Here is a 27,001-nt window from a genome sequence, read left to right as displayed (position 1 = left end):
AAACATCTTATATTCATTTTTGGCTTCTCAATAATTAATAAATAGATCTAAAATCTTGTCATTCATTTATTCATCCAACTATGTGCCAGACACCTAGGAGCTACAGATACAGTGGTGAACAAAATAGACCAGTCTCTCCCTTCAGGGAGCATACAATTGACTGACTGCTCCTTGAAAATTCAGTTGAATTGACACTCAAGAAATGCATTAAAAATGCATTCTAAAAGTTTCTACAACTAGGGTAGAATCTCTTCCCTGGCCCATTTCTTTCATACTCACTAGGAAAGCCCCTTTTCCAATGGATCAGGGTGAATTTATGACCCACTGCCAAGCTATAACAAACAGAATGTAGAAAATGGGTCTTACCACTAATAAATATATAAATTGTAGATTCTGTTTTCTTCTTCTTTGAAGCAGGCATAGATAGATATTTGCAACTATAGAAGCCAGTGTGGTTTGCCTGAGCCGTGGTCAAGGTCAAAGTACTGCAGAACTGTTTGCCGTTCCTTCCACAGGCAGATTTACTTATGCTCAGCCTTTTGCTTTCCTTACTCACCGTTTCAGGCAAAGACCAGGAATGGGCTGCTTCCCCCCTGCAATGACAGATAAGAAAAGAAAACACAATTAGGTCTGGGGCCAGTTCCTAAGCATTCATTTCATTAGGAAGTGCTATTCTGAGGTCCCTTCTTAAGTGTAGTCATCTTCTTTACAGAAAAGCAACACATTTAGGAAAGATTTTAAACAATTCAGAATAAAGATGCAAAAATGTTTGGGGCATCCCTTCCCCCATTTCCCCTTGAGAGAGTGAGTCTCTCTCATAGGTGAATCACCCTTCTTGTGAAGCTGGATACATGTGGCATGCCCCTAGCAGATCACAAGAGACCACTGAAGTGACTGCCTTTCTACTCCAAGAGACGGCCTTTCCACTCTGCCAGGGAATGATTTTGCCTTAGGAAAGGCAACCAGATCATCCCCAAACCAACACAGTCACTTACCTGCATTTGAGATATAGCGTCTGGCCTGCTTGCATGACGTGCTGGGTGCCTTTTAAACTCAGCTCAGGACCTTTTAATTTTGAACCTGAACTGGATCCTGGAAAACAAATTTTTGAAATGTATTATTTGTAAATTGCCCTCTCATTTTTTTAAAAAAAAGTCATATCATTCCATAAAGGTAACTTTTCATCTTTAATTTACTTGCATATGCAAAAAGGTACATCTAATACAAATTTCTCTTAATTCACAAATATTTTCTAGTCCAAGCCTTGCTCTCAAATATCATATATCCTATTATAGCAAATGGTCTAAATAATATCCAAAAGCCCATTATTTTAGAACATTAATAGACTCATACATGGTTCAAAATGCAACCATATTAAGAATATATAGCAACATTAAAAACTCTCAGGATTAAATGTCATCCAAAATATATTTCTAATACTGAACTTCTACCATTGTGAGTCATCTGGTCCTACAGGCCTGTCTGATCTGTTTTCTGAATACAAAGTGTAGAAATTTTCCTGGGTTCTAGACATAACTCAGTCATTAGTTTAGCCATGATATTTTGGGCGAGTCATTTCTCTTTCGGAACTAGTTTCCTCATTTGTAAAACTAATTATAGAATCAAAATCAGTTTTAGAAGCCATTTGGTTTGTTTTGCATAATCTCCAAGTTCCCTCTATAATGGAGCAGAAAAAAGGGAACTATTCACTCCTACGTGACATTTGACAAGCATATGTCATGGGGATTGTTGTGAGACAATGAAATAAGCTATGCAAAAGTGCTTTAAACTCTATATGTCTCTATACAGCACAATGATAATATGCATTCTAGGGACTCATGGTGTGACCCTAGCCAAGTCACCTCTCTCTCCAGATCTCAGTCCTCTTATCTGTAAAATGAGAGACTGGACTAGATGACTTGGGCTCTCTGACTTTCCTTTTCTGACATCCCCAGTCCCACAATCCTTTGAGCCATTGGTTCAGGAAAAGTTGATCCTCTCCTGAAGCTCTCATTGACTAATGAGAATAAATATCAATAAAGATCTCTCTTGCCCCCTTCTTCCCCTCATCCCCTGCTCTCCCTCCTCCTCTTCCTCCCCCTCCTCCCCCTCTTCCTGTTGAGGCCGCTGCAATGCCCAGTAAAAGCAGGAGATCAGGGGCCCAGGATTAGCAGGGATAAGGGTTAGGGGAGGGAGGAAAGATATTCTTAGAGGGAGGAAAGTTAAGTATTTGGAGCCAATCTTAGAGAATATTTTTTACTTGAAGAATAGGTTTGTGCAGTGGAATTCAAGGTACAAGACTGAACTGAATGATCCTCTAAGTTTTAATGTTAGATCACAGATCTGTGAGATGAGATATATGTGTCAAATTCCACAGCTAAGTCTAGCAGTGCTCTCTAGTGTTTCTCTTGGGTCCTAATATCCCAGAGAAAACTAGACTCAGTTAAAAGATCTCCATTTGATGCTTAATTTCTCCATTTACTAACTGCATGGCCTTGGCATTCTTAATTGTTGCTTCTTGGTGTCCTCTGTGTAGAAGTAGAAAGCCTAGGATCTGCTTCACTGATGTGGTGTGTGGATGTAGTGCCGTGTCCTCCAAGTGTGGGCATGATGCCTGACGTGTGGCAGATGCCCACTGTCACTGACATGTAGCAGAATCGCTTCCCCTGCTTCTGTCAGAGAATATTTTGCTGGGTATGTAGTTGCGAAGATACTAAATTAACATTATCTGCTTTTCTGGTGTTGCTGGTGATATAAATTAGTATTTTTAATTATATACAAAAGGTCCTGGTATCGAATTATTACCAGAAAAAATGGCTCAATATTAACTAATTTAAATTAAAATTACTGTGTCATATAGATCCAATTGGTCTATCAAATAACCCCATAGAACAAGTCAACCCATTTAGGTACTTAGAGAAGTATTTTGTACTTAACCATCTTTATGAGTTTCCTGAGGCAACATATAACTCAAAATCAGTGATCCATGGGAACACTAGGTTTTTCTAAAGCCACAGCCAGCAATTGGTAATAGCTGCCCTGAAAAATTTCAAGGCCAGAATAGTTTCTGCCCTTTTTTATGGCATGGAACTCTGGGGATTTAATTGAGCAATTGTTCATGTGCTGGAAAAGATCCAGCAAAGCTTCCTGGAGAATTCTGGCATTCCTTGCAGGTATCTCTGTGGTTTGTGTGGAGGTGATGCACTTTCTTATCCAAGAGAGGCCATGGGGAGGAAGCCTCCCTTTTCATGGTATGAGGTGAATCCCACTGCCTGCTGTTTTGGTTTCCAAATTCTATGAATCTTTCTTTATCAGCACCCTAGAATACCGGTACTCCTGACCCTTATCAGAGAGAACCTTTGACCTCAAAGAACCACCCAAATCACAGCTGAGAGAAGTGTTACATAGAGAAGATCTCTTAAAGGATATGCCATCTGCACGTTCCTCTCTGAATTCCCCATTCCATCCTCCAACCAAAAGAAGACAACATAACTGAGTGGTTAAAAATAAGACCTTGAGAAAAAAACAAGGTTATTCGAAAGTTTAGGGGGAAAATGCTAAGAAAAATATTTTGCTATATAATTTGTCTCCACTGACATCAATGAATTTTGTACTTGGAATGAGGAAGCTAGAGAAAAGTGGTTTATTAAAACAAAAGAAAGGAGAAGTATAAAGAAACTGTATTTCCAAGTAACTGGCCACTTTGAATACATCACCATTCTTCAGTTCATAGCAAACTAGAATTTCATAAAGATTAATGGAGGTGCCAAGACTCCAGTTTAACAGGAAAACTAATAAGGAAAAAGGAAAGTGAAATATTTATTCCTCAAATGCTTTGAAATCACATCAGGCCTTAAAACATTTCTTTGAGACAGTTTAATGTCCATACATCTACTTGAGTAATGAAGATTTAACTAACATTTTTTGAGTATCTATTACATGTCTGACACTTTCTGCATCTCAATAGTAATATATATAAAGATCTAAATATGTACATGTCCATATACAGGTGCATCTTCACAGCATGTGCTCAGTTTGCTCTTCTCACTAAGTAGCTCAGAGTCACAATGCCCATTTAGAAACAACCCACGGGATACTTCATTTTCAAGGGTGGAGTGCTATAATTTAACAATGATTCCCCCATTGTGAAGCTCGGATGGGGATCAAAACTTTCCACTGTTTGTCATGGTAGCCTAGAAATCTGGTTTAAAAGAATTATTGTCCCCTGAGTAAACTACTGTTTTCATCAAAGTCAACTATAATATAATTATGAGGGGCAAAGAAATCTCCTTATATCAGGAAAATTTTATTTAAATAAAACAAAACAGAAAACTCAATGCAGACCATGGAAATGGGCTTTATCACATGCTTCTTTATTAGACAAAACTATTAAGATCGAGCAGTGTGAGCTAATAGCATTAAAAACCAATGTGTATACATGGGCTTATGTGAACACTGACACTTTGTATTCTTCTCATCTGAATATTTTCTTCATTGTTTGTCTGTTCTGTATTATCTGGTAGGTAAAAAGAGAACAGAACTTTAGGACTATCTGACAAAAACCCCTTCTCTCCCCACATGCCAAAGCTCTGGTAGAAAGCCCCTGCGCAGACTGTTCTAAAATGCCACTCCCCATTCCCCACCTTCGTTTCATGAGGCAAAATGGAATGCTTTCTTTAACTTCAATGGGAAGAGTGAGTAAAATTCCAAGTAAAGTATGACTTTATTTTGCAACCAAATCCAAAGCCCAAATGATTGAGGCTATTTTTTCAAAGCTACCGTGCTGGACACTAAAAGAGTGAACTCCCACTCTAGGTCATTATGAACCAGACAGCCCTGCCCATCACGTTTAAGACTGAAAGAAGGCTCTTATGTAAAGTCTGACTAAAAGTATCTTTAGAAAACTGCTATTTTTATGGATCTAAGTAGAAACAGTGTTCTTACTACTTGTATGCAACTTCAAGACAAGTCCCTTAGCTCCTCTTCCTTCCAGATGCCACCCTTCGCCTCTACTATATTGAAATCAAAGGGTTATTCTCTGTAAGAAAGCGGCCTTATTCAAATATAAATCATGAAACACCTATGTTTTTCCATTTTTGATTTAGAGTCATTAATCTCCCTAGCTCTGCTACTAACTAGCTCTATTGTGGCCGTGGGCATGTCACTTTACACCTCAGATTCTTCATCTGCCAACAGAGGGGGATGGACTTAGGTTTTTACAATCCCTTCCAGCCTAAAAATTCTATTATCCTGAGATCACAGTAATTGATACCAATGTACAAGTTAGAAACCACAATTAAAAAATACTTATGGCTGGGGCTAGCCTGGTGGCGTAATGGTTAAGTTCACGCACTCTGCTTCTGGCGGCCCGGGGTTTGCAGTTTCGGATCCCGGGCATGGACCTACGCACCACTCATCAAGCCATGCTGTGGCAGGCGTCCTACAGAAAGTAGAGGAAGATGGGCACGGATGTTAGCCCAGGGCCAATCTTCCTCAGCAAAAAAGAGGAGGATTGGCAACAGGTGTTAGCTCAGGGCTAATCTTCCTCACACACAAAAAAAAAAACAACAAAAAACTTAAGGCTAATAAAAAGACAACTCACTTTAAAAATGGATGAAGGATCTAAATAGATATTTTCCCAAAGATTTATAAATGACCAATGAGCGCATGAAAAGATGCTAGACATCATTAGTCATCAGGAAAATGCAAATCAAAACCACAGTGAAATACCACTTCACACCTACTAGGATAGCTTAAATTCAAAAGACAGACAATAACAAGTGTTGGTGAGGATGTGGAGAAATTGGAGCTCTCATATATTGCTGGTAGGATTATAAAATAGTGCAATCACTTTGGAAAACAGTATGGCAGTTCCTCAAATGGTTGAACATACGACCCAGCAATTCCACTCCTAGGTAGCTTCCCAAGTGAACTAAAAACACATGTCCACATAAAAACTTGTATACAAATGTCTATAGCAGCATTACTCATAACAGCCAAATAGTGGAAACAACTCAAATGTCCATCAATGATGAATAAACAAAATATAGTATATTCATACAATGGAATATTATTTGCTAATAAAAAGGAATGAAGTACTGATACATGCTACAACATAGCATGAAACCATAGCATTGAAAACATTATGCTGGTTCATACCGAGAAAAGGCCATATGAGGAAACAGCAAGAAGGCAGCTGTCTACAAGCCACAGAGAGAGGCCTCAAGAAAAACCAAACCTGCTGACACCTTGAGCTTGGACTTCTAGCTTCCAGAACTATGAGAAATAAATATCTGTTGTCTAAAACACAAAAACAAAAACATTATGCTAGGCAAAAAGAGCCAGTCACAAAAGGCTGTCTGATTCCATTTACATGAAATGTCCAGAACAGGCAAATCCATAGAGACAGAAAGTAGATGAGTGGTTGCCAGGGGCTGGGGGAAGAAGGGAATGGAAAGTGACTAATGTTGGGAATGGGGTTTCTTTTTGGGGTGATAAAAACGTTCTAAAATTAGATAGTAGTAATGGTTGCACAACTCTGAGAATATATTAAAAACTACCAAATTATAAAATTTAAAATGGTGAGTTTTATGTTATGTGAATTTTGTCTTAATTAAAGCTGTTATTAAAAAAAAAACAACAACTTAGGACTAAAGTAATCACAGAGTTAAGTTGAAGGCCTAGAATATTGAGCTGTTTTGAACTTTGTTGCCACATATGACCCCATCAGTGTTTGATTTTACACTAGTTGTTTTTCCAGCTTAAAGCTTTAGAATAGGCTGATTTTATTTATTTATTTATTTTTTTAAAGATTTTATTTATTTTATTTTTTCCCCCCAAAGCCCCAGTAGATAGTTGTATGTCATAGCTGCACATCCTTCTAGTTGCTGTATGTGGGACTCGGCCTCAGGATGGACGGAGAAGTGGTGCCTCAATGCGCACCCGGGATCCGAACCCGGGCCACCAGCATTGCAGCGCGCGCACTTAACCACCAAGCCACAGGGCCGGCCCAGAATAGGCTGATTTTAGAGAAATAATTTTTCCTTAATGTTCAAAAACATCACTATTTATGTATTAAAAGCTTTACAAACATTGCAAAAAAATCACTGTTCCCCCAAATTACAATATTTCAAATTTAATTCAATGTTAATTTTAAGTCACTTCTAATTGCATATTTCAAATTTTAACTATTTAAGTTGGAATTTTAGCAAACTGAGTCACATTGAAAATTATGTCACTAGAGCTCTCTGAAGAAATCTATTGGTGTTTCCTTTTATATTAAAATCATTGATTTCTAATTTACTTGTTTTAACACATAGCTTTGTATACTACATAGCTTTGTATACTAGATTTATGTCAAATGATATGCATCTGTCTTTGATTTTACATTCCATGTTTTCAATAGTACATAATCCTACATGATAAACGACCTCTTGATCTAAATATAAGACCCTAAGTATCACGTTTCTAAAATTTGATTTTAAGACCATGAGCTTTTACCAAGGTTGTGTGAGGTTAATTAAACGTAACTCATAATAAAAGAAGATATTCTTTCCTCAAGATGTAGGTCATGAAAAGCTTAAGTCTCATGGACTAAATCTCGTAGAATCTTTTTGGTTGGTGGCAAGAGTGGGAGAAAGGTTAAGAATGCAACTGCAGATGAACCAAATTTCTAGAAACTACCAAAATTTTTGTTTGACGTGCTAATTCCTACAGGGCTGTCGTAATTAATGAAATCTTGATCTTAACCTCTGTGTCATGCCTCTATTAAAGAATTTATCAGATAATATGAAGTGTACATTATAACTGAATGCACTGATTTGGATGACTGCCTTAAATGAAGACTACACCATTAGCTAACCTGACAGGCACCACACTCTGATGGAGGCTATTATAATGTGCATTCTCACTTCTAGCATGATGGAGAAAGACCAAAGGGTTCACGTTCCATCTACCAACAGACTAAATCGAAGATGGGAAAGCCATGGGAATTTGTATGGCAGCAGCATAACTTGAGTCCCACAATTAGCCATGATATGAGTTTTTAAAATGTTATTTTTTTCTCCAAAACAATTGGCCTTAAATCAAGGAAAAATCTAAAGAAATGAAAGATGTTTACATAAATACATGCACATATACATACCTACCTACACACATGCACACACTTTTCTCTCTGTGATAACGTCAAGTTTGTCTTAGGTGTGGTGGGGAGGTGGGTGTAGAAATGAAGGAGGTTTTTGGTGTGTATGTTTTAATTGCATTGTTCATTCTTTTAGGCATAGGGAAAGCTCTTTCCAGGCTGGGATTTAGAAATTGACTTGTATTCGGCAATAGCATGAAGCTCTGACTCACCGCTGACTAATCCCTTTTGCAGGTAAGATTATTTGTGACTTTTAGATGGACAAATAGGGTATTTTAGATTAGGGTAATTGTGCTGTTTATCTTCAGGGTCCACAAAAGACTGAATGTCTAGGTGGCTGCTGTCCAGCAACAATACATTTAATTTGTAGAACGGTGCTATCCCAGGAACCTGCTATTTTCCTTTACATTTTTACACTATGTTAAACTCACTGTTTTACCACACAGACCCACAAAAAGAATTCACTGGCTTCTTGCTTTAGTTTTTGCTATTCTAAGTAATTCCCAAATCATTAGATTTGAAATGTGAGGGATCTGATCTCCATGCCTTAAATATAAAATCTAAAATAGTCATTTATATAACTTTTATGTTTTGAATTCAGGTGTAAAAAAAACAAGTGAAAAAATGACTTAAATGTTTAATTGCAGCAGTTAGCATTGGCACTACCCTAGAGATATATTCATTTGAATAATTCTGCTGTGATTTGTTTGTTTTAAAGCTGTCTTACAATTCATATTTTAATTGCTGGTCAACAAAATCCATAAATAGCTTTTGCAGCACATGGCACAAAGGACACCACACTGTTAGCCACTGAAGTGGCTGATGTCTCAAATATTCAGAACTTGCAAAGTCTTCTTGCCATCCATGCATGGATTATTAACTTTACTCATTTTTCCTTTAACTTTATAAAAGCTATTTAAAAGGAAAAATCTGTGTGGTTTAAGATGTTTACCAAGAGAAAAGTACTCCAATAACATCGACATTCCTACTGTCAATGTTTACGAGGGGGCATGTCTTCAGTGTACCTCTCTGAGCTTTTTCCTTGACACTGGCTTCTCGGAGGGTCATGGTTTAACAGGGCACATTCATTTATCATTGGTCCTGTCACCAGGCTACCATCAGGAGCCTACCCTCCCAATGACCTGTACCCGTGCACAGCTCCTTTTCATGTGACATCAGAGTTAATTAAGGTTGGTCAGTGAGAAATCTCCTCCAACCAAGGAGTTACATTTTCCCCAGAAATGCTCTGCTCCCACACTGCTGTTCTTTTATTGAATAGGTTCAGAAACCACCTCCACAGAGCTGTCTAACAACATGTCATTTCAATTTACCATACAATGTCATGGAAGTTATCTGAGTGGCCTGGAGCAAGGGTCAAGCTCTGGTTGACAAGGCACTTGATAGCTCAACAAGTATTCGGTGGAGAAGCCTGGTAGACCTTCATCTGGTCTGGTTATGCAAAGGGAGATGAACAGAACAAATGGTCTTTACACCCTAAAAATGCAGAGAGGAAGGTTTTGTCTGGTAGGCAGGGCCTGGACATATCTTCGTTTCTCTATCAATAGCAGACAATACATTACATTTGAAGCATACTCCCCACTGGCCTATGTTCTTATCCAATGTTACCGTTCAGAAGACTGTGGGGAAACTGAGCCTGATGTCATCTTATGTAGAATGGATCATAATCACCAGTAGTGTTATGCTATTGTTCATGTTGATTCACAGTTATTTCAGGCCAGAATATATTAATTTTCAGGTTATGAGCACCTGGAAAAGAGATTGCTCGGTAGAGGTGCAATTTCAATAAAAATACATGCAATACATGCAAGATTAAATATACAACACTTGGCTTAATGGAAGTAATTGATTTTTGATTGTTGTCGTTAATCTTTCATCATTTGGTGCACCCTCTTTAGAATCATATTGCTGTATAACAATCCAGTATCAAGTCAGTGTCAGAATGCTTATAGCTGAAAGAGCATTTGGATAGAGTTGCATTATTAGGAATAAGAGTCATATTAATAAAATGCTTGAACTGCCTTAACAATAGCCTTCTAGTCTCTAAATTGTTTAGGATTACGAGTTTCAGTTCTGCCAAAGGTATCCTCCATATTCTTTTAAAATGAACAATTATTAGTCTGGAAGCATGGTACAGTATGTATGTGACCCACAATTTAAAAATCTAAAGTTTTCCCTATTTAACATGGCATTATGATTACAGTTTTGTCTACCACCAAATATTTTACCAAATACTTTGTGTCCATTACTGTCCAATGCCAAAGTTCCAGGCATCTATGGAGATGATAACAGGTCTCCAAATTTCATGTACATGCTATTTGCATAGATCCCTGTGGGTTCCCTTAGGAAGAAAAACATCACAGAAAAGATCTGGGAAATATTTTATCAGTTCAAGATAGGAGCTTCTGTATAATGGTTTAAGCGTAAGAATGAGAATTAGAAGTTTTAAATTTTAGTTTAGCCACTGCCTATAACCTGTCATGTAACATAGATAATCTTCAAATTCACATACTTCTTTTTTCTGGGAAAAAATGAATGTATCATGGAGCTGGATGTTGTGACGCTATTAAGTAACCATAAAAAAAAGTATCATGCTGAAGTTTTAATTTTGAATTGAAATAATGTCTTAAAATTTTTGTATGAAAAAATGAACACAAAAGGCCAGCAAGCAGACAGGCGGGCAAGTGTGCACCGGAACACTCTAGTTATTCATACAAGAAAAAGCCAAAAATGTTATCATAGCTCACCCAATATTTGGTCTGCTCTTTTCATATATTCTTCAACCTTATAACCCATTACAAATAATGACAGAATATCATTTGCATATAAAAATAGGGGAGAAATAAAATGAGATTGGAAGGCCGAGTATGATAGAGTTCTTATGTTAATTTTAAGCTTACTCTAATACAGTTTATGAAGTCTAAACTACACGGAAAACATTTTTCTGGAGTACTTTAGACTGTCTATAAAGAAGGTGCTTTATAAATTCACTCACTAAGAGGAAACTTGAGAGATCTCTGTCTTTGTAACCAATAATATATACAAACCCTCTGACCTTTGAGATTTAAGTGGCCAAGAGTGTGCAATACAGTTATCCATCATGAGGAAATTGAGTTTTGAAAGCTCTGTTAGCGTATTTTCTCAGGCTCATTAAACACTTTTCTTGACCATTGTGTTTCTGTTGTCAGAATCAGTTTCCTTGTAAATTAAACAAACAATTTGAAATACAATTGCTTTTCATTACACATATTTTGGAAACTAATCTTGCTTAAACGATGGGATGGGCATGTTGACTAAACTGCTCTTATTAATTCTGGGTTCCTTTAATTTTCATGTTTTCTTAAGATCGCTTAATAGCTGTGCCTTCCTAAGATTTTACAAACTTTAAAAAAATCTTATCTCAAATGAAACTAATATTATATAAATTTTGCTGAAGGTCAAGGGTCCGGAAGGGAAAGTAACATATTAAAAGCAGTATGCTTCCACCAGAAGTATCTCAATCTTTAAAGAAATAATTTACTGAATGTTTTTCACTCACTTCAGTATATGATATTAAAGCCTTCCTTACAAATAGCCATGGGAGACTTTGTACCCAAAACCTGGAGAATATTAATTTTAATTATCAGGGCATTTTTACTTACACACTTTCATTAATCTATCTAGAACTTTGCTTCTAGAATTAGTCTTTTTAACATCATCCAAAATATCACATCTCTGATGGGAGAAAAAACAAAACACCAATTTCTCTTACCAGTTGGCCACCAACCTAGCAGGCTTTAAAATAGCTCATGAATCAGCTCATTCTGGAGGACAAGACCAAAACCAATAAGTAGAAGTAACATAAAACCAGAAGGAAGAACTCCGTAGAGAGGTAGTAAGGTCCCCAATACCAGAGCTGATCCCACAAAGTTCAACCACCAACTCCCTGGATGAGGTTGATGCACTGGGTGAAGGGTTGGACAACCATCCATGATTCCAGGAGTCTGGGAACTCTTTTCCCTCAGTTATCTATGCTTCTTATCTCCCTTTTACTGCCAGCCAACCCTGGTTTTTTTCCTACTACATTCCTGATATGACCCTTTCCTCTCACCCCCTTCACCTTATTGATTTCTCCAGTCTTTAGCCTCACCATTTATTCTTCCATTTAGTATTTTATTTATTTTATTTTTTTCTTTTTGTGAGGAAAATCAGCCCTGAGCTAACATCCATGCCAATCCTCCTCTTTTTGCTGAGGAAGACTGGCCCTGAGCTAACATCTGTGCCGATATTCCTCCACTTTATGTGGGAGGCCGCCACAGCGCGGCTTGACAAGCCCTGCATCGGTGCGCACCCGGGATCCGAACCTGGGCCGCCAGCAGCAGAGTTAACTGCCACGCCACGGGGCCGGCCCCCCATTTAGTATTTTAAACATATACTAAGAGAAGGATACAATAATAAACAAGATTGCTTTCTTTAAAGTGTTTATAACTTAAGCTGAACAACAGATAAATAAACAAGTATATATGGATATATGCAGTTTTCTACTTATAAATTACTTGGCATATAAATATAAAATTACATTATATTTGTGTGTTATCATGGGGAAGAACTAGATGCGAAGGTAGCTAACCCAGCCCAGAGAGTGAGGGCCATTTTCTCAGAAGAATAATGTTGAAGGTAAGACCTGAAGAATGAGTGTGTGTTTGCTAAAGGAAACACCAGGGTCTCTTTCTCTCTCCTTCAAAGACTTCCAAACCTTCAAACCCTCTCTGGTCATCTTTACTTTTTAAACAGTTATTTTATTTTACCAACTGCGCTTAATTCTCTTGCTTCTACCACTCTGCTTTCTTTGACCTCTCTGCTGAGAGGAGAAAGCCCTATTGTCTTCTTCCAGTGCTGTGGTTTGCATATTCTTTTTTTAGTCTGGGATTGACCTGACTTCAGTTGCCATGGAAAAAAAGCCACAAGTGAACATTCTCTAGAAAATATGCCACCCAGGTCACATTGTGCTTTTTAAAATCATATTTTGAAATCATGGAAGAGTCCTGGGATGGGGATGCAGCAATGTGGGGAATAAAAAAAAAAGAAAATGACCAAATGTGATACATTAGCCAGGACTTAACTTGTCCTTCCTTTTCTCTCTTCTTCCTAGCCTATACTGTGGATGGTCCAGAGACGAGAGGAAATAGTTTTCCAACCCAAATGTTCTTATCCCAGATGGCAAAAACAATGGCAGCAACCGTAACCTTACCTAATATCTTTAGGCTGTGTTGGTGTACCTAGAAATTAAGATTCCCAATCAACTGTCTCTCTTCTGTGCTGTTTGGGAACCTTGACCAGCTAAGAGTATGCCAGCAGGAGGGCTCATCTAAAGGGAATATCTCTTGGGAACCATTTCTCTAGTAGCTGGGCAGCTTAGATCTTCATTCTGAATCCTGAGTCTAGATTCAATTCAGGAAAACAGGGCCAGCTCAGCCAAGGACAAGAAAGGGGTCACTGGAACCAGAGGATGGCCCAAATGGAAGGAACAGGACATTACAGGTGTGTGGGGAGAATTATTGCCAGCTCTTGGATATATTTCAGTCAGGCTTCTCACACATAGATTCTTAGAAAGTGAACCAATGCGGAACCATGATTCCTACAAAGGCCTCTGAAACCTAGCAGAATGGCTAGGATACAGTTTCAGTCAGTTCAGCCAGCATTTATTGAGTGACTACTACGTGCCAGGTGCTGTACTGGAATCACAGCTTTGAAGATGGATCAAAAACAAGCCCTCTTAAAGAGCTTTCAGCCCTGAGCAGCCTCTTAGGACATGAGTCATCTAGAAGTAGATTAGGTGAATACCAAGAAATGTAGAAGATTATCTAAGTCAACAAATAGAAATCACCTCAAAACTATGTATACCTTGTTTTTAAATCACACTTTTTGAGTATAGGGAGTCACAAATTCTTCGCTAACATAACTGATTCACTTTAGTAAATTCACAGTGAACTTCACAAAAAAAAGACACTTTCTCAATGGTAAACATCTAGCACAATAAATACAACCATGTTTATATCTTGAAATAAAATATAATGGGTTGGGCCAGCCCCATGGCTTAGCGGTTAAGTGCGCGCGCTCCGCTGCTGGCGGCCCGGGCTCGGATCCCGGGCCTGCACTGATGCACCGCTTCTCCGGCCATGCTGAGGCCGCGTCCCACGTACAGCAACTAGAAGGATGTGCATCTGTGACATACAACTATCTACTGGGGCTTTGGGGGAAAAAATAAATAAATAAAATTTAAAAAATATATATATATAATGGGTTAATTGATGATAACTGCTTGAGCACTTTTTAAGGGAATATATTAAAATGTTCTAAAATAAAACAATCTTCTATGCATGCCTGAACTCACATTGGAAGTTGGACATAAACCTAGAATGATGACTGGTTATGAAATTGGCATCGGGAGAATTAAATTCGATATGATCCATGTTTTTCCTCATGAAATTATAGCAGAAAATATAGCATCCCAAAACACCGTAAGAAAATATATTTCTCAAAAGAAATTTCTCCTCCTAAGTTTGTCCTTAACATTCTCCCCAAAAGGTAAGTGCATTACTCGAGCGAGGCAATCCCATGCCCATCTATTTGGCCTATAAAGCACAATTAAAATAAAAAACAACTCTATTTCTATGTTTTAGGATTTTACTACTCCTGAAAAGAGATATATCTGGATATAGAATCACTAAGTTTAATGTCAGTCTAAAAAGGCTAAAGTGAAATAGAAATTCCTGAAAATTAGCATTTGTGTTAGCTTCCTGAATTTCTAAATGACTTTGTGTGGCGAATACTTTGCATAGGGTATTTTTCATTTACCAGTTTTGAGGACAGGAAATGGGATCAGGGAGTGAGTGTTAGAACCACTTTTAATCTGTATATTGACAATGTGTGTCAAATATTCCCTAACCCTCAAGAAGTTGTAGGTACACAGGGTCCATCCTAGGGCAATACAGTTACTCAATTCCCATGCTTTTTTTTTTTCTCTAGTTCTAGCAGAATTCCCTATGGAGAAGATTTCAAAGCTATAAAAATTTCCAGATAACAACAGAGAACAAAAATCTGACCTGTCAGGAGACATTAAGTGGACAAGAGAGTCAAACAGTGTTTTCCAAAAAGAAACCGGTACCATTAATCATAAACAAAATGCTGTAACAAGAGTTTACATTGCCTTTTAAAATTTTTGCTTGCAATCCCCTCTAATATATCCCTGCCTTTCCATCTGTTTACATATATTTTTCATTTCTCTAATGCCAACTTAGAAAAAGAAACCAATCATAAAAGTCAAACAGAATATATATGTCACCACTACTTGTAACTGTCATCAAGGCATATATCCATTTGACCACACTTTCCACTATTTCCTTGTAAATAAAGGTAAAACTCCTCAATAGGTGGCAGGACAGCATTTTTCTGTGATTTGGATAAACATGGTCATATTCTGGTGTTGAAAAGAGCCCCTCTTCAAGTAATAGATCAAGGAAGAAGAAGAAAAACGCTTTTTTCTTTCTTGACTTCTTGCAGCTTTGAATATCTGAAAGGAATGATCTGAGGAGGAGGAAGAGACACAGGAGCAACAGGGCTTAAAGAAACGCTTCCATTTTTGATAATGGTACAAGGACTGCCAATCAAAAAGGGAAATCATCTGGGGATAACGTACAACATGACGCCTGTAGTTAACACTGCTATATGGTATATTTGAAAGTTGCTAACAAAAAAAAGGGAGACCAAAGCCTGTATCTGTGGCCATCCCAGACTGAAAAGTAACTCCCTCTAGGAAAATGCTCTCAGACAGTGGTCTTTTTCTGCACAGATATAATAGCTTTTTATTCTAAACCCTGAAAACTAAACTCTTTGGTTTTCCTTAATTCCTAGATTTTATCATTCAAGACATGTTGGGTAAATGTCAGTAGGAGCACTGATTTCAAAATCAGAAAGACCTAGGTTTGAATCCTGGCCTGGACACTCCATAAGTGTATGACCCTCAGCAAATCACCAAGTTTCCCTGAGCCTCAGGGCTTCAATCTGTAAAACAGAGTTAGGAGTGCGCACGTTGGATGGTTATGAAGAGGCTCACTTGAGCTGACGTATACAGCGCCTGTGCTTAGGAGGTGCTCAGAGCCAGCATTCCTCCCCTTCCACGGCGGACATCTTCAGTGCTCCCCCTCCCTCAATTTATGTAGCATCTGCCTCCAGGGTCAAACACACATCAGGGTCCTTCCCTGTACTCCAGTTCCATTAAGAAAAAGCTCCAAGTCTTGGAGGTTTCTGGGATCTAAAAGGTGCACAGAGAAGTAGATATTTGATTCCTGGAAACAATCTGGCAGAGGATATTCCTGGCTTTTTCAGAGGACCTGCCTGATGAGAACTTTTCCGGAATCAAAGCACTGGCCTTATCCGTCCTCCTATGTAATCTGAATTAGCTTAAAGCCACATAGAGGAGAACAGTTTGGAAGCCTATATAAAATCATGTTTTAATGGCTTTGGGGATCCTTTTCTGACTTGAATTTTTTGGAAGGTCCTTGAATACTCATGATAAGAAAAGCCACATGATTAAAATTCTGTCTTAATGGAGACTTGAATGGTGTCTGCCACATGCAGCAGTGGAATCTCCCAAGGCCACTTTAAGCTGGAATAGCAGTGGCTCCTCACATTCTTTGGAGATGGCAAAACTCTAAGGATGGAATGGTTTAGAAAGAAGGGAAAGACCAGCACTCTCTCCTCAATGATCTTTTCCTTCGCCTCTTTTCATTTAGGCTGTAACATGTGGTAAGAGGAGGGAGGTTTGGAGTCTGACAGAATCAGATTGAAATAATTCCAGCTTTACTTACCATTTCTGTGATCTTAGGATAAGAATTTAATATACCTAAGCCTCAGTTTCCTCATATTTAAGAGTACTGTACCTACCTCTTGGAACTGAGTAAAATAATGTATGTAAATCAAAGTGCCCGACAATCCATAGGGGCTAGTTTCCTCCTTTCTCCCTCCCCCAAAGCACACAGCCTCACCACATCCTCCAGAAGAAGGTGTTCAATCAGAGATCCTATGATATAAGCTCCAAGAAGCTGCCTACATTCAGAATCTGAGGGTCAGCTGTCCTCCCTTGCTGGTGTCATAGTATTCATAGGAGGCTAGCCGCCCCAACACGGAATGCCACATTAATCGTGGCCTGTGTGCCCCAATCAAAAGATTTACAAATAGGAAGCTCTTCCATTGGACCAGTTGTCTCACTCACAGGCACTGTTTAGAAGGGCCAAAGCATTAGTCACTATTATTTTCTTGGCCAAACCCCAGCCTAATGTCTTGACTGAAAAGAAAATGCTAAGTGCTCAATAGTGGTGTGGTAGATTGAAAAACATGGCCACAATGTTGCACAGCTCCTCTCATCAAGAGAGGACCCTGTTTCCCCATCCCGTGACTCTGGGTTAAGATCTGCTTTGACCAATCAAATGTGGCAGAAGAGGTGCTGTAGGAGTTCCAAAGCCCATACTTCAAAAGGCCTTGAGGCTTCCACCCTGGCCCTCTTGGACCATCCCTGCCTCCATGTAAGGAAGCCAGGGCTAGATAACTGAATGGCAAAAGACCGTGTGTGGGGTGAGGCCCAGTGACAGCCAGCACCAAGGTCCCAGTTGAAATGCCAGGTGACTACAGCTGCATGAGTGACCCAGGTGAGATCTGAAGAAAAACCACCTAGCTGGGCCCAGCCCAAATTTCTAACCCACAGACTCATGAGACATAATGAATTATTGTTTTAGGCCACTGAGTTTTGGGGCAGCCTGTTAGGTAGCTATAGATGACAGATACAAATGCTATGATGACTCAGCCCTGCAGAAGCAGTGATTCAGTAGTGGGTAAAGAATAGGTCCAAGCCAAGTCTTGGACCTTTTTGTATTTGAATATAAAAGTGTCCAAGTAGAGCTCACATAATATTAGGCCTTAAATGCTCTATAAGTACCCCTAAATGCTCTCAGGGAAAGAGAAGCAGCTTGAATTCTTGGTGTTTCACAGGAAGGGTCCCAGCACCATGGTTCTACACAATGAGAGGCCAGCTCTGTCTCCAACAAGCAGCGACTTTTCCCACCAAGGGGGACAGCCCCCTGGCATATCACAAAAGTCAGCAGAACCATACTGCTCCAACAGGTAGAATTTAGCCACCCAAGTGGGGGACGCTGATCCCAGCAAAGGAAATACAGATATAGAGGCTCAGTTAGAGGCAAGTCATGGTGAGGCTTCAGAGAGCATTGTGCGGGGCATGTTGGAGGGGAGCAGGGCTGGACCAAGGCACGTGGGTGCCCAGGACAGGTCAATAGTTGGGGATCTTTCAAAAGGACTCTGTAGACATTCGCCAATATTTATGCAGAAGAAAGGCTGAGTGCTCTGTGGTGTGACGCGGAGAAGGAGGACTGCTCTTAGCTCTATTGTCTAGACCAGCAATTCAGTTCTGGTTCCCAACTCACGTACCTCACTTGGCAAAACAGACTCACTTTCCTCAGAAGGCAATTTTGCCACATCTACTGGTCACATGCCCCAAGCACTTTATCCTAGTATTCCTTCTGCCACACTCCCACACTCTATTACCAAAATACATAAATACAGTTTCCTCCACCTTGTTATATGTCTAGTGATGATTTAGTGCCTTTTATAGATTGGCACCTGAGCAGGGGTCTCCCAGGTGGCCAGGGGTCTCCCAGGTGGCCAGGCCTCTCAAACTAGCCCTAGGGCAGTGGCTCTCAAAGTGTGGTCTCTGGATCAGCTCCATCAGCATCACCCGGGAACTTGTTAGAAACGAAAATTCTTGGCCCCACCCCAGACCTAGGGAATCAGAACCTCTGCGGGGGGGGGGGGGGGGGGCGGGGGGGGGACAGCACTCTGTAGTGTAGCAAGCTCTTCAGGTGATTTGGATGTGTGATAAAATATGAGTTTCTTAACCTCGGCTGCCCACTGGAATCACCTGGGAGCTTTAAAATTACTGATGCCTGGTTCCCACTCAAAAGATTGTGATTAAATTGGTCAGGAGTGCAGCCAGGGCTGTAGGAGGTTTAAAAGCTCCCCAGGTGATTCTAATGTAGAACCAAGGCTGGGGCCCAGGGCCCTAGAGAGAAGCAAAGGGTTTCACAGAACTGAACTGGCAGACTGATTACTAATCAGGGTTTGGCTAAAGGTGGCTGTGAGTTGAAGTGGTTTCATATTTGTATATAATAAAAGCCAGGGCTTTTCATTTATACAAGGTTCACTTCAGGCCTCTTTTAATAAAAGAATATGATCATTGTTATAGCCTTGCTTGTCTGGACCACATGGGTGGGTCTGTGAAAGGCAATTCATTCACACTCCACCCGGTAAATAGAAGGGTAGAAGACCAGGTTGAGAAAAAGTGCCTGTAAGCACTGTGATAATCTGTGAAAAGACAAAAGCATTTGCCAAGATTTGCAATAATGAGCCAAGGAAGAATGCTAGTGCAAAACACATTAAATTTCAAGCCAATAAGAAGCACAAAAAATTTGTTATCAGCTGTAGCATGACACAACGAGACAGTGATGCCTCCTTGACAACAAAGGCTCCTTCCAGAGAGGATGCTTACCTTCGCTGGTTTTTACCACCAACCAATTTTGTTTTGGAAGCAAATGCCTTGTAAAACTTTTATTTATGGTTAAAACCTATCTATTTAATGCCATTTTTACTACTTTTCACCTTCTCCATATTTTCTAAGACCCTGATCTTCCCATCTCTGATTTGGTTAACCATGGTATTCTTCAAGAGCACAACCTCTGTTTAGCTTGATCACAGGTCCAAGCCAAGTCTAAGATTTTGTACAAAGACCCTTGAAGTAGGACACAGGTGTCCCAGCAGAAGACAGGGCACTAGAACAATGTGGGAGCCAGAAGAGGCTCCTGGCTGGCCTATGTCTAGTCCCTTAGTCACACAGGTCAAAGGTCATCACTAGGATGTTGGTGAAGAGGATTTAGACCCTGACACCAGAACTGAGTCCTTTACTAAAATCAGTGCTTCTTAATTTTTAATGTCCAAACAAAACATCTGGGGACTTTATTAAAACACAGGGTCTGATTCATTAAGTTCCCAGGGGATGCTGGGCCATGCTTTGAGAAGCATGTTTTGGAGTATGTTGTGGGCATGTGCAAAGTGTGGGGCTGGGGGTGGGAGTGGGGGAAGGGAGGTACCAACGTGACCCCTAACTGTGGGATTCAGATTGACCATGTCTCACATCTAGTAGGGTGGTCCTGCCAGGAACCTATTTGCATGAATGGTTGAGGAGAACCCATCCCACAAAAGAGGCTATCAGGCAGACTAGCCTGGTCCCATAATAAAGGCTCCCATTGAAACAAAGCATTGATTCTGAATGTTGCCAGGTCTCTTGTCATTCAGCTTTACATCACAGCCCAGCACCCAAGGACTCAGGTTTGAGTCTCTGAGAGGATGAGTAAGTCAAACCATAAAATCTGAGAGCACTGTTGTCTCTAAAAATTGTATAAAGCACTGCAGAGTAAAACCAAAGTGGTTGCCACCTCACCAACAGAGGCTAAGATAGAACTTCTGCACAGACCGAAGCCTGGCTTTGGTGGCTGAGAGGCCCCAGTGAAGCATGAGGACGAAACAAGAGGGATGACAGGAGATGGGTATCTCAGAGTTGAAGACCATAGCTGATTTCCTACCTCTTAGTCACTCACTGTGGAGGACAAACATGATCTATTGTCCCTCTAAGGAATACACCGTAACTGAGGCCAAATGGACATTAGGAGTACATTAATATATTAGAATAAATTCATATCTGGCCCTGAGAGCTTTCTTCCTTGAAATGATAGTGTGGCTAATTCACTCACTCATTCATTCATTCCAACACTTACTGAGAGCCTCCAGGCCGGGCACTACACTAGGTGCCAGGGATCTCAGGACAGCTAAGACATGGTCTCTCCTCCTCAAAGAGCGAGGGCACAGATGCATAAACAGAATACTAAAAATGCAAGATGAGAAGAACTGGAGGAGGGGCACATAGAGGGGCTATATGTAGGAGGGTACGCATAAGAGCGGAAGAAACCGTTAATTTGTCTGGGGCTGTCAGGAGGAGCTCACAGAGACGGTGATTTCTGAGCTGGATTTCGAAGGCAGTGGGAGGAGATGCCGAGGGAAGAGAAGGGTCTTGCAGGCAGACAAACAGCATGAACACATAATGATGAAGTGCACCACTATCTAGAGAGTGGTGAGTAATTTCTTTGACTGGGGTAGTTTGTGTGGTTGGGACACAGGTTGTGCGGAGGGAAATGGTGCAAGACAAAGCTAGAACGTAAGCCACAGCTATGTAAGCTGTGGCAGTTCAAAAGGACTCCAAATGCTCACAAGAAAAATCAATCTTCTCACCAAATCTGTTAGGGTATTACTATGCAGCCATAATTTTGATATTCTTAATTTAAACCCCTTATGGGCATTAAGAAAACAGAAGAAAATTTCATATTAAAAAAAGATGTCAGAGTTTAAAGAGAAATTTTAGCACTATAATAATGTCATTCCACAAATATTTGAACATCTCTACCCTGTTTGGGGTAGAGGAACTATAAAAATGAAGAAGAAATGTTATCTGTAGTATGAACATCAGGTTCTGTTCCTGGGTCTGCTACTAGCCAGCTGTTGACCTTGAAAAAAATCACTAAACTGCTCTGGGCAGATTTTCTCATCTCTGAAATGAGTAGATTGGATCTATGAGGTTCCATCTAGTGCTCACAATGTATGTGTCTGTGAGACAAGATCAATCTCCCAAGGAGCTCAACATCAAGGAGAAGAGCAATAATCAGAAAGGGCTCTGAGGCGTCCAGCTTCACCAAGACTGATGGGAAATCCCCAGGAATTCTTGACATCCCCCCCACATCCGCCCCAGCAGCAATGCAGGAAATCTAGTCCACTATCTTCAGCAGACTCAATGGAACCACTTCCTTAATGAAACCCCCCTGCAGTCCCAGATGCTAAGCCAGAGGCTTTCCTTTCAAGCCCTCCCTCAATTACCCCATTCCTCCCATTTCCTTCCCCTCCCTCAATCTGGTATAAAATCCAGTAATTTAATCAGCAGCATGCAATTTCCAAGGCACCCAAGTGTGTGAGGAATCAACAATGATCCTGGAAAGCATCTGGCAAATCTTGTCATTCCTTATAAGCTTCACCAACAGACTAAACCAATGGAAGAGAATGGACTGTTCTGTTCTATTAAATTGTTTAAACCAAATGCAACAGATGCTTTTAATGCTTTTAACCATTCCTAATAATATATTTTTGCTTAAAAAAATAAGGTCTGTTATTATTTCAAATGTCCTTCCTCCCCTATCCACAATGACAAATACTCTGAAAAATTATATTTACTTGATATCCAACAAACTCTGCGACCATGCAACTGAACCAAGAACCTAACACCAGCAAGCTTTGCATTTAACACCCAAGTGCCAAGAGAGCTTCTCCCCCTTTCTCTCCATTCTTAACGCCCACTCACATCTCAATTGAAGCACTGCAGAAGCTACTTACTCTGTTATTTGTTCTTGCTTTGCAGAACTTCCCAAGCCAAAGTAAACATCAGCCATAACTTTGCAATAGGTTGGATAACCTTCCTCAAGGACGTTGCATTTTTTTTGTCAGTATAAAACCATTTTATGCAACGTATAATTTTCAACTTCTATATTGTATACATTCAAAGTAGATTTAGACTGTCTCAATAGTTTTTGGTAAGGGGAACAAAGTGATTATTTGGTTTGTTCTAAAATATCATATAAGATAGCTTCAATTTTAAATAAGAGGTTTAGTATGTTTGCTGAAATCTGGAACTTTATTTAGAATAAAATTATTTTTGGATCAAATAACTGAGCATTAATAAGAAACCAAGAAATGCAATTGGGTTTAAAATGACTGATTTCCTTAGCAGAGTTAATGCAACTAGAGTTATGAAGTAGCGTCTACTTCATAGAGTTACACATGCTGCTAGTAAAAAAAAAAAAAAAGCACAGGATAATGATTACTACTGGCTTGGGCATCTTCCAACAGCCTAGCTCCTGCAACCCAGTAAAGACCAAGTTAATCGGTTGGTCAGGTGCATTCTGCTAGTGGAAAAGAAAATACAGTGTGATGACTGATAGCAGAGCGACCAGATTATTCATCCTTACCCCATTAGCTTGAGCACCACAGGGTTTATCATCCATTCTGTAAGCAAATGTAGACAAGGGAGGGAGAGAAAAGAGACAGACACTGTGTTCAGTCTATTTCTTGGAATCATTCATTGAATTTTAGAGTTGGAAAGGGCCTTGGAAATAAACATCTATTCTAACTTCTAAATTTTACATATGAAAACAAAAAATCCACTTAGTGATCGCTAGAAAAGAAACTGGATAGCCTACTATAGAATTTTAAACAGGGAAAGAAAAAACTTAAACTAATAATAAATAAATAAGGTAAAAATATTGAGGAACTAGAGTAGGTAGCTACATGCAGTTCATCTGCAACATGATCCATCAGTTGGAAAACCACATGGGCTGCCAAAGGTGCTAAATAACTAACATTTCAAATATGCAATTCGGAAAAACAAAACCTAAAAAGTATGGCTTCATAAACCTTGGAGAAAACAACAACAACAAAAAACAATTAAAAATTATTATGTAAAATTAGCTTTATTATGAAAGACATTACATTCATTTTGCAAATGGCTATTATTTTCACGTACATCTTGATTTAACTTTATTAGTGTAGACTTCCTTCACAGAATTCACAAGTGAAGTATTTCCAGTTATAGCAAATTGTGTCAGCTGCTCAAAAATACAGGAAAAATGGGCCAGAAAAAAAGAGTCGTGGCTTTAATCAAGGGTGTGGTGCCTTAAGATTAAGAAAATGAGACTTTGAGCTGGAGAAAAGGAGGACTGGTATCCTTCACGGAGGCAGAGACCTCAATATAGAGGACTTTCAAGTCCTCCTGAAAGTGTCTGAATTACTAGCATCTTATTATTCCCCCAGGATATTTGGAAGAAGGTAAATATACTCTTTAGTGGAAATGCATTATCTTTTTGTATTACTGAACCTCTGGTTATTTTACACTTCAGTGCACACACACACAATATTAATAACTGATAAATATTCAAAGACCTTATAGCACCTGCAGGTGAGCAGACCCCACCCATGAACGCCCTTGAAGAGTGAATTTCTGATAAATCCACCAGACAGAAACTCAGCCCCTTTCACCACTCCCCAGAGATGCAGCCCCTCGTTCAGTTTGAAAGCTCTGATGCAGTTTAGAAAGTAGGTAGCTGTTTTACTGTGAGATGTCTGTTAATCAGCAGGAGAAGCCTGTGGTGTGCAAAGGGAACTACAAAGCCCAACCGCTGATAGAACATTCTCTAAACCCGGAGGTAAAGGAGTTCTCACCTTGCCAATATTTTATCTTGCTTTCTTTCTATCACATGTATGTAAATTTTTTAAAAAGTCACAAAAGAGCTCCACGATTTCTGCCTCATTTAAATAAAATAAAATCTAAGAGAAATCACAAGATCTCACTCGTGTGTCAAGGCTTCACAGATCTAAGTTGCTCCCAATAACAGAACTATCCTGCACTAGTCAACCACGTTTTTGAACAAAAATGAAGACGTGTGTGTGAAGAAGAAAATCCAATCATTTTCGCTCCATTTTTTGGATTCACAGTAATTGACCTCGATTTACCTTTACATAACAGACACATGGACTTCAGCAAGTTATTTAAATGCTCTAAACAATTATATTTCAATATAAGCGACATTTCAAAACAAAAAATATGTATTTTTGAAATAGAAAATATTCCACTTAATATAGTTATTTTAGCAACTTTCCCAACGATAGCGAGTCCTCAGACATTACGATTTCGCCTTGCCTCTCGGTTTACTAGTTTTACCAACCTAACTGGAACTATTACTAGTTATTTTGAAACTTCTAATTAGTCTTCCCACTGAGAAAGAATATTTCACTGTTACTGAGTTTTGGGTTTAACAAGCTTTTTTTTTTTTCCTAATATGCTCAACCCTACTGACTTTCCTTCCCGAGAATCATTGCAATAATTTATGTTACTGTTTTATTTCATATTTTACCTTTTCTCCACGATGCTTAAAAGAAAGGCGCTCCGAAATCTGGCTCTCTCTGCCCAGGGGGCCTGAACCAGAGGGCTTGGCCACTCATCCCCGCTGGGCAGAAACGGCAAGGACGAGCCCCTAAATGCCCCCGGGCTTTGACGCCTCGACGGGGCGGCCTCCACGCTGACGGCGGGTGTAACCTCCTGGCTGCCCATGGTTCCGCAGCCTGTTTTTCTAACGCCCGGCCAAGGGGCGGACCTCACCGATTCCTCAAGCCACATCTTTTCGTCTAAATCGTCCTCCCTTTCTTCTCTCGGAATTTAAAGGCTAGGCTTGCCATTCAGAAACTTAACAGTATTTGGGTCCTTGGCTGCCCTCGTCGGTCAGGTTCACTTAGGTCGGCGACCTGGGCTGGACCGGCGGCAGAGGCCCCACCCGGGTGGCTGCGCGCAGCGCGCTCAGCCCCGCGGTAGACGAGCGGCGGGGAGGCGTGGACGCTCCTGGAACGTTCCTGGGGACAGTCGGGCTCCGGGGCCCGAAGTGGGTAGAAGGATACCAGCGTTTGCCATCTCCTGGGATCCGTCTGCTCCCGGCAGGCACGCGACCCCTTCCAAGGTGGCTTTCCTCCTTCCCTCTCGAGGCGCGACGTCGTGGCCAGTGCCCAACATCGCCAACGTCCCGGCCTCAGCCCAGCCCCCGGGTAGCCTCGCGGGCGTTCTAGGAGCCGCTGATCCTGGCTCCGGAGGGCCCCACAGACCCGCGCCAGGCCGCCTGGGAGCAGGCTCTGGGTGTCAAGCAGGTCCAGGTGCGCGGTGCGCCCCGAGCCAGGAGCCTCGGCCGGGAGACCGGACCCGGGAGCCAGGCAGAGAATCAGCGACTTCAGCCGCAAAGGGGCAGCCCCAGCGCGGACCCGAGCGCTGCGCCAGCAGCTGTTCAGGGCGGCGATGCGCGCGGGCCCCCGCCTGCTGCTCTCCGAGGGCCCACACTGACTGCTCAGCGGAGGAGAAGGGGCGCCACCGCCCCAGGCGTGCCCACTGCAACTAGTGTCCGAGGTTCCTGCCGAGGCTCGCTTCTCGTGGCTGCAGCCTCACCTCCCCGCTTGCACCCGGTCCCAGCCCCACAGGGTGTGCCCCCCGGCGGCCCCATTCCAGCCCCGGGCCCGGGCCGCGCCTCACCTGTGAAAAGCAGACCGCCGAGCAGCGCGCACAGCAAGACCCCGGTGTCCCAGCAGCTGATCATGGTGAGCGCGATGCGGCCTGCTCACCCGGTGCCCGCGCTCCTCGCGGGCCAACGACCCAGCCGCCGGAGCCTGTCTTCTCGCGCTCCGCCGCCGGGCCCGCGCTCCGGCGCTACGCCCCAAGCGCCCCTCTCCGCGGCTCCAGCCAGGGACACAATCACTTCCCCGGGTAATCCTCGCAGCCTGGCGTCCTCTGGCTGCTGCGCCCCAGTCCCGGAGCCCGCTCCGAGCCGCTGCCGCTGCCGCCACCGCCGGGGAGAAGCCGCGAGGAGTGTCCGTCCGGCGCGCTCGGAGCCTCCGGCGGACCTCGATTAAGAGGAGCCGAGGGCGGGGGCGATTTATAACCTTTCCCCAGCCCACTTCCTACCCCGGCACCTCCTTCCAGTGACGTCAAGGGGTCCCCCACCCCTCATCCGCCTCCCCACCTACCCTCTTCCTCCGGGACCTGATTCCCTACGGCTGCGGAGAGGGGCGGGGGCCGCGGAGGGCGGGTGGCCGGGGGCCGAGCGCGCG

The 27,001-nt window shown here is 41.3% G+C and overlaps 1 protein-coding gene across 1 annotated transcript in view; it reads right to left on the bottom strand.

Annotated features, from left to right (window-relative positions):
- FLT1 (fms related receptor tyrosine kinase 1) overlaps window positions 1-26,785 on the bottom strand; it is a 185,068-nt gene extending 158,283 nt beyond the window's left edge. The window contains exons 1-3 of the mRNA XM_004435289.3: window positions 26,427-26,785; window positions 996-1,092; window positions 367-593 (exon numbers count right to left, since the gene is read on the bottom strand). Coding sequence (XP_004435346.1) covers window positions 367-593; window positions 996-1,092; window positions 26,427-26,490 — 388 coding nt within the window. The 5' untranslated portion in view covers window positions 26,491-26,785. The remainder of the gene's footprint in view (window positions 1-366; window positions 594-995; window positions 1,093-26,426) is intronic.
- Window positions 26,786-27,001: the final 216 nt, after the last annotated feature.

This window comes from Ceratotherium simum, chromosome 10 (genome assembly GCF_057802395.1).
Source record: "Ceratotherium simum simum isolate JZ-2026a chromosome 10, ASM5780239v1, whole genome shotgun sequence".
NCBI classification, from domain to species: domain Eukaryota; kingdom Metazoa; phylum Chordata; class Mammalia; order Perissodactyla; family Rhinocerotidae; genus Ceratotherium; species Ceratotherium simum.
The sequence above is the reverse complement of the archived record's forward strand: the minus strand, read 5'-3'. Positions and strand labels throughout refer to the sequence as shown.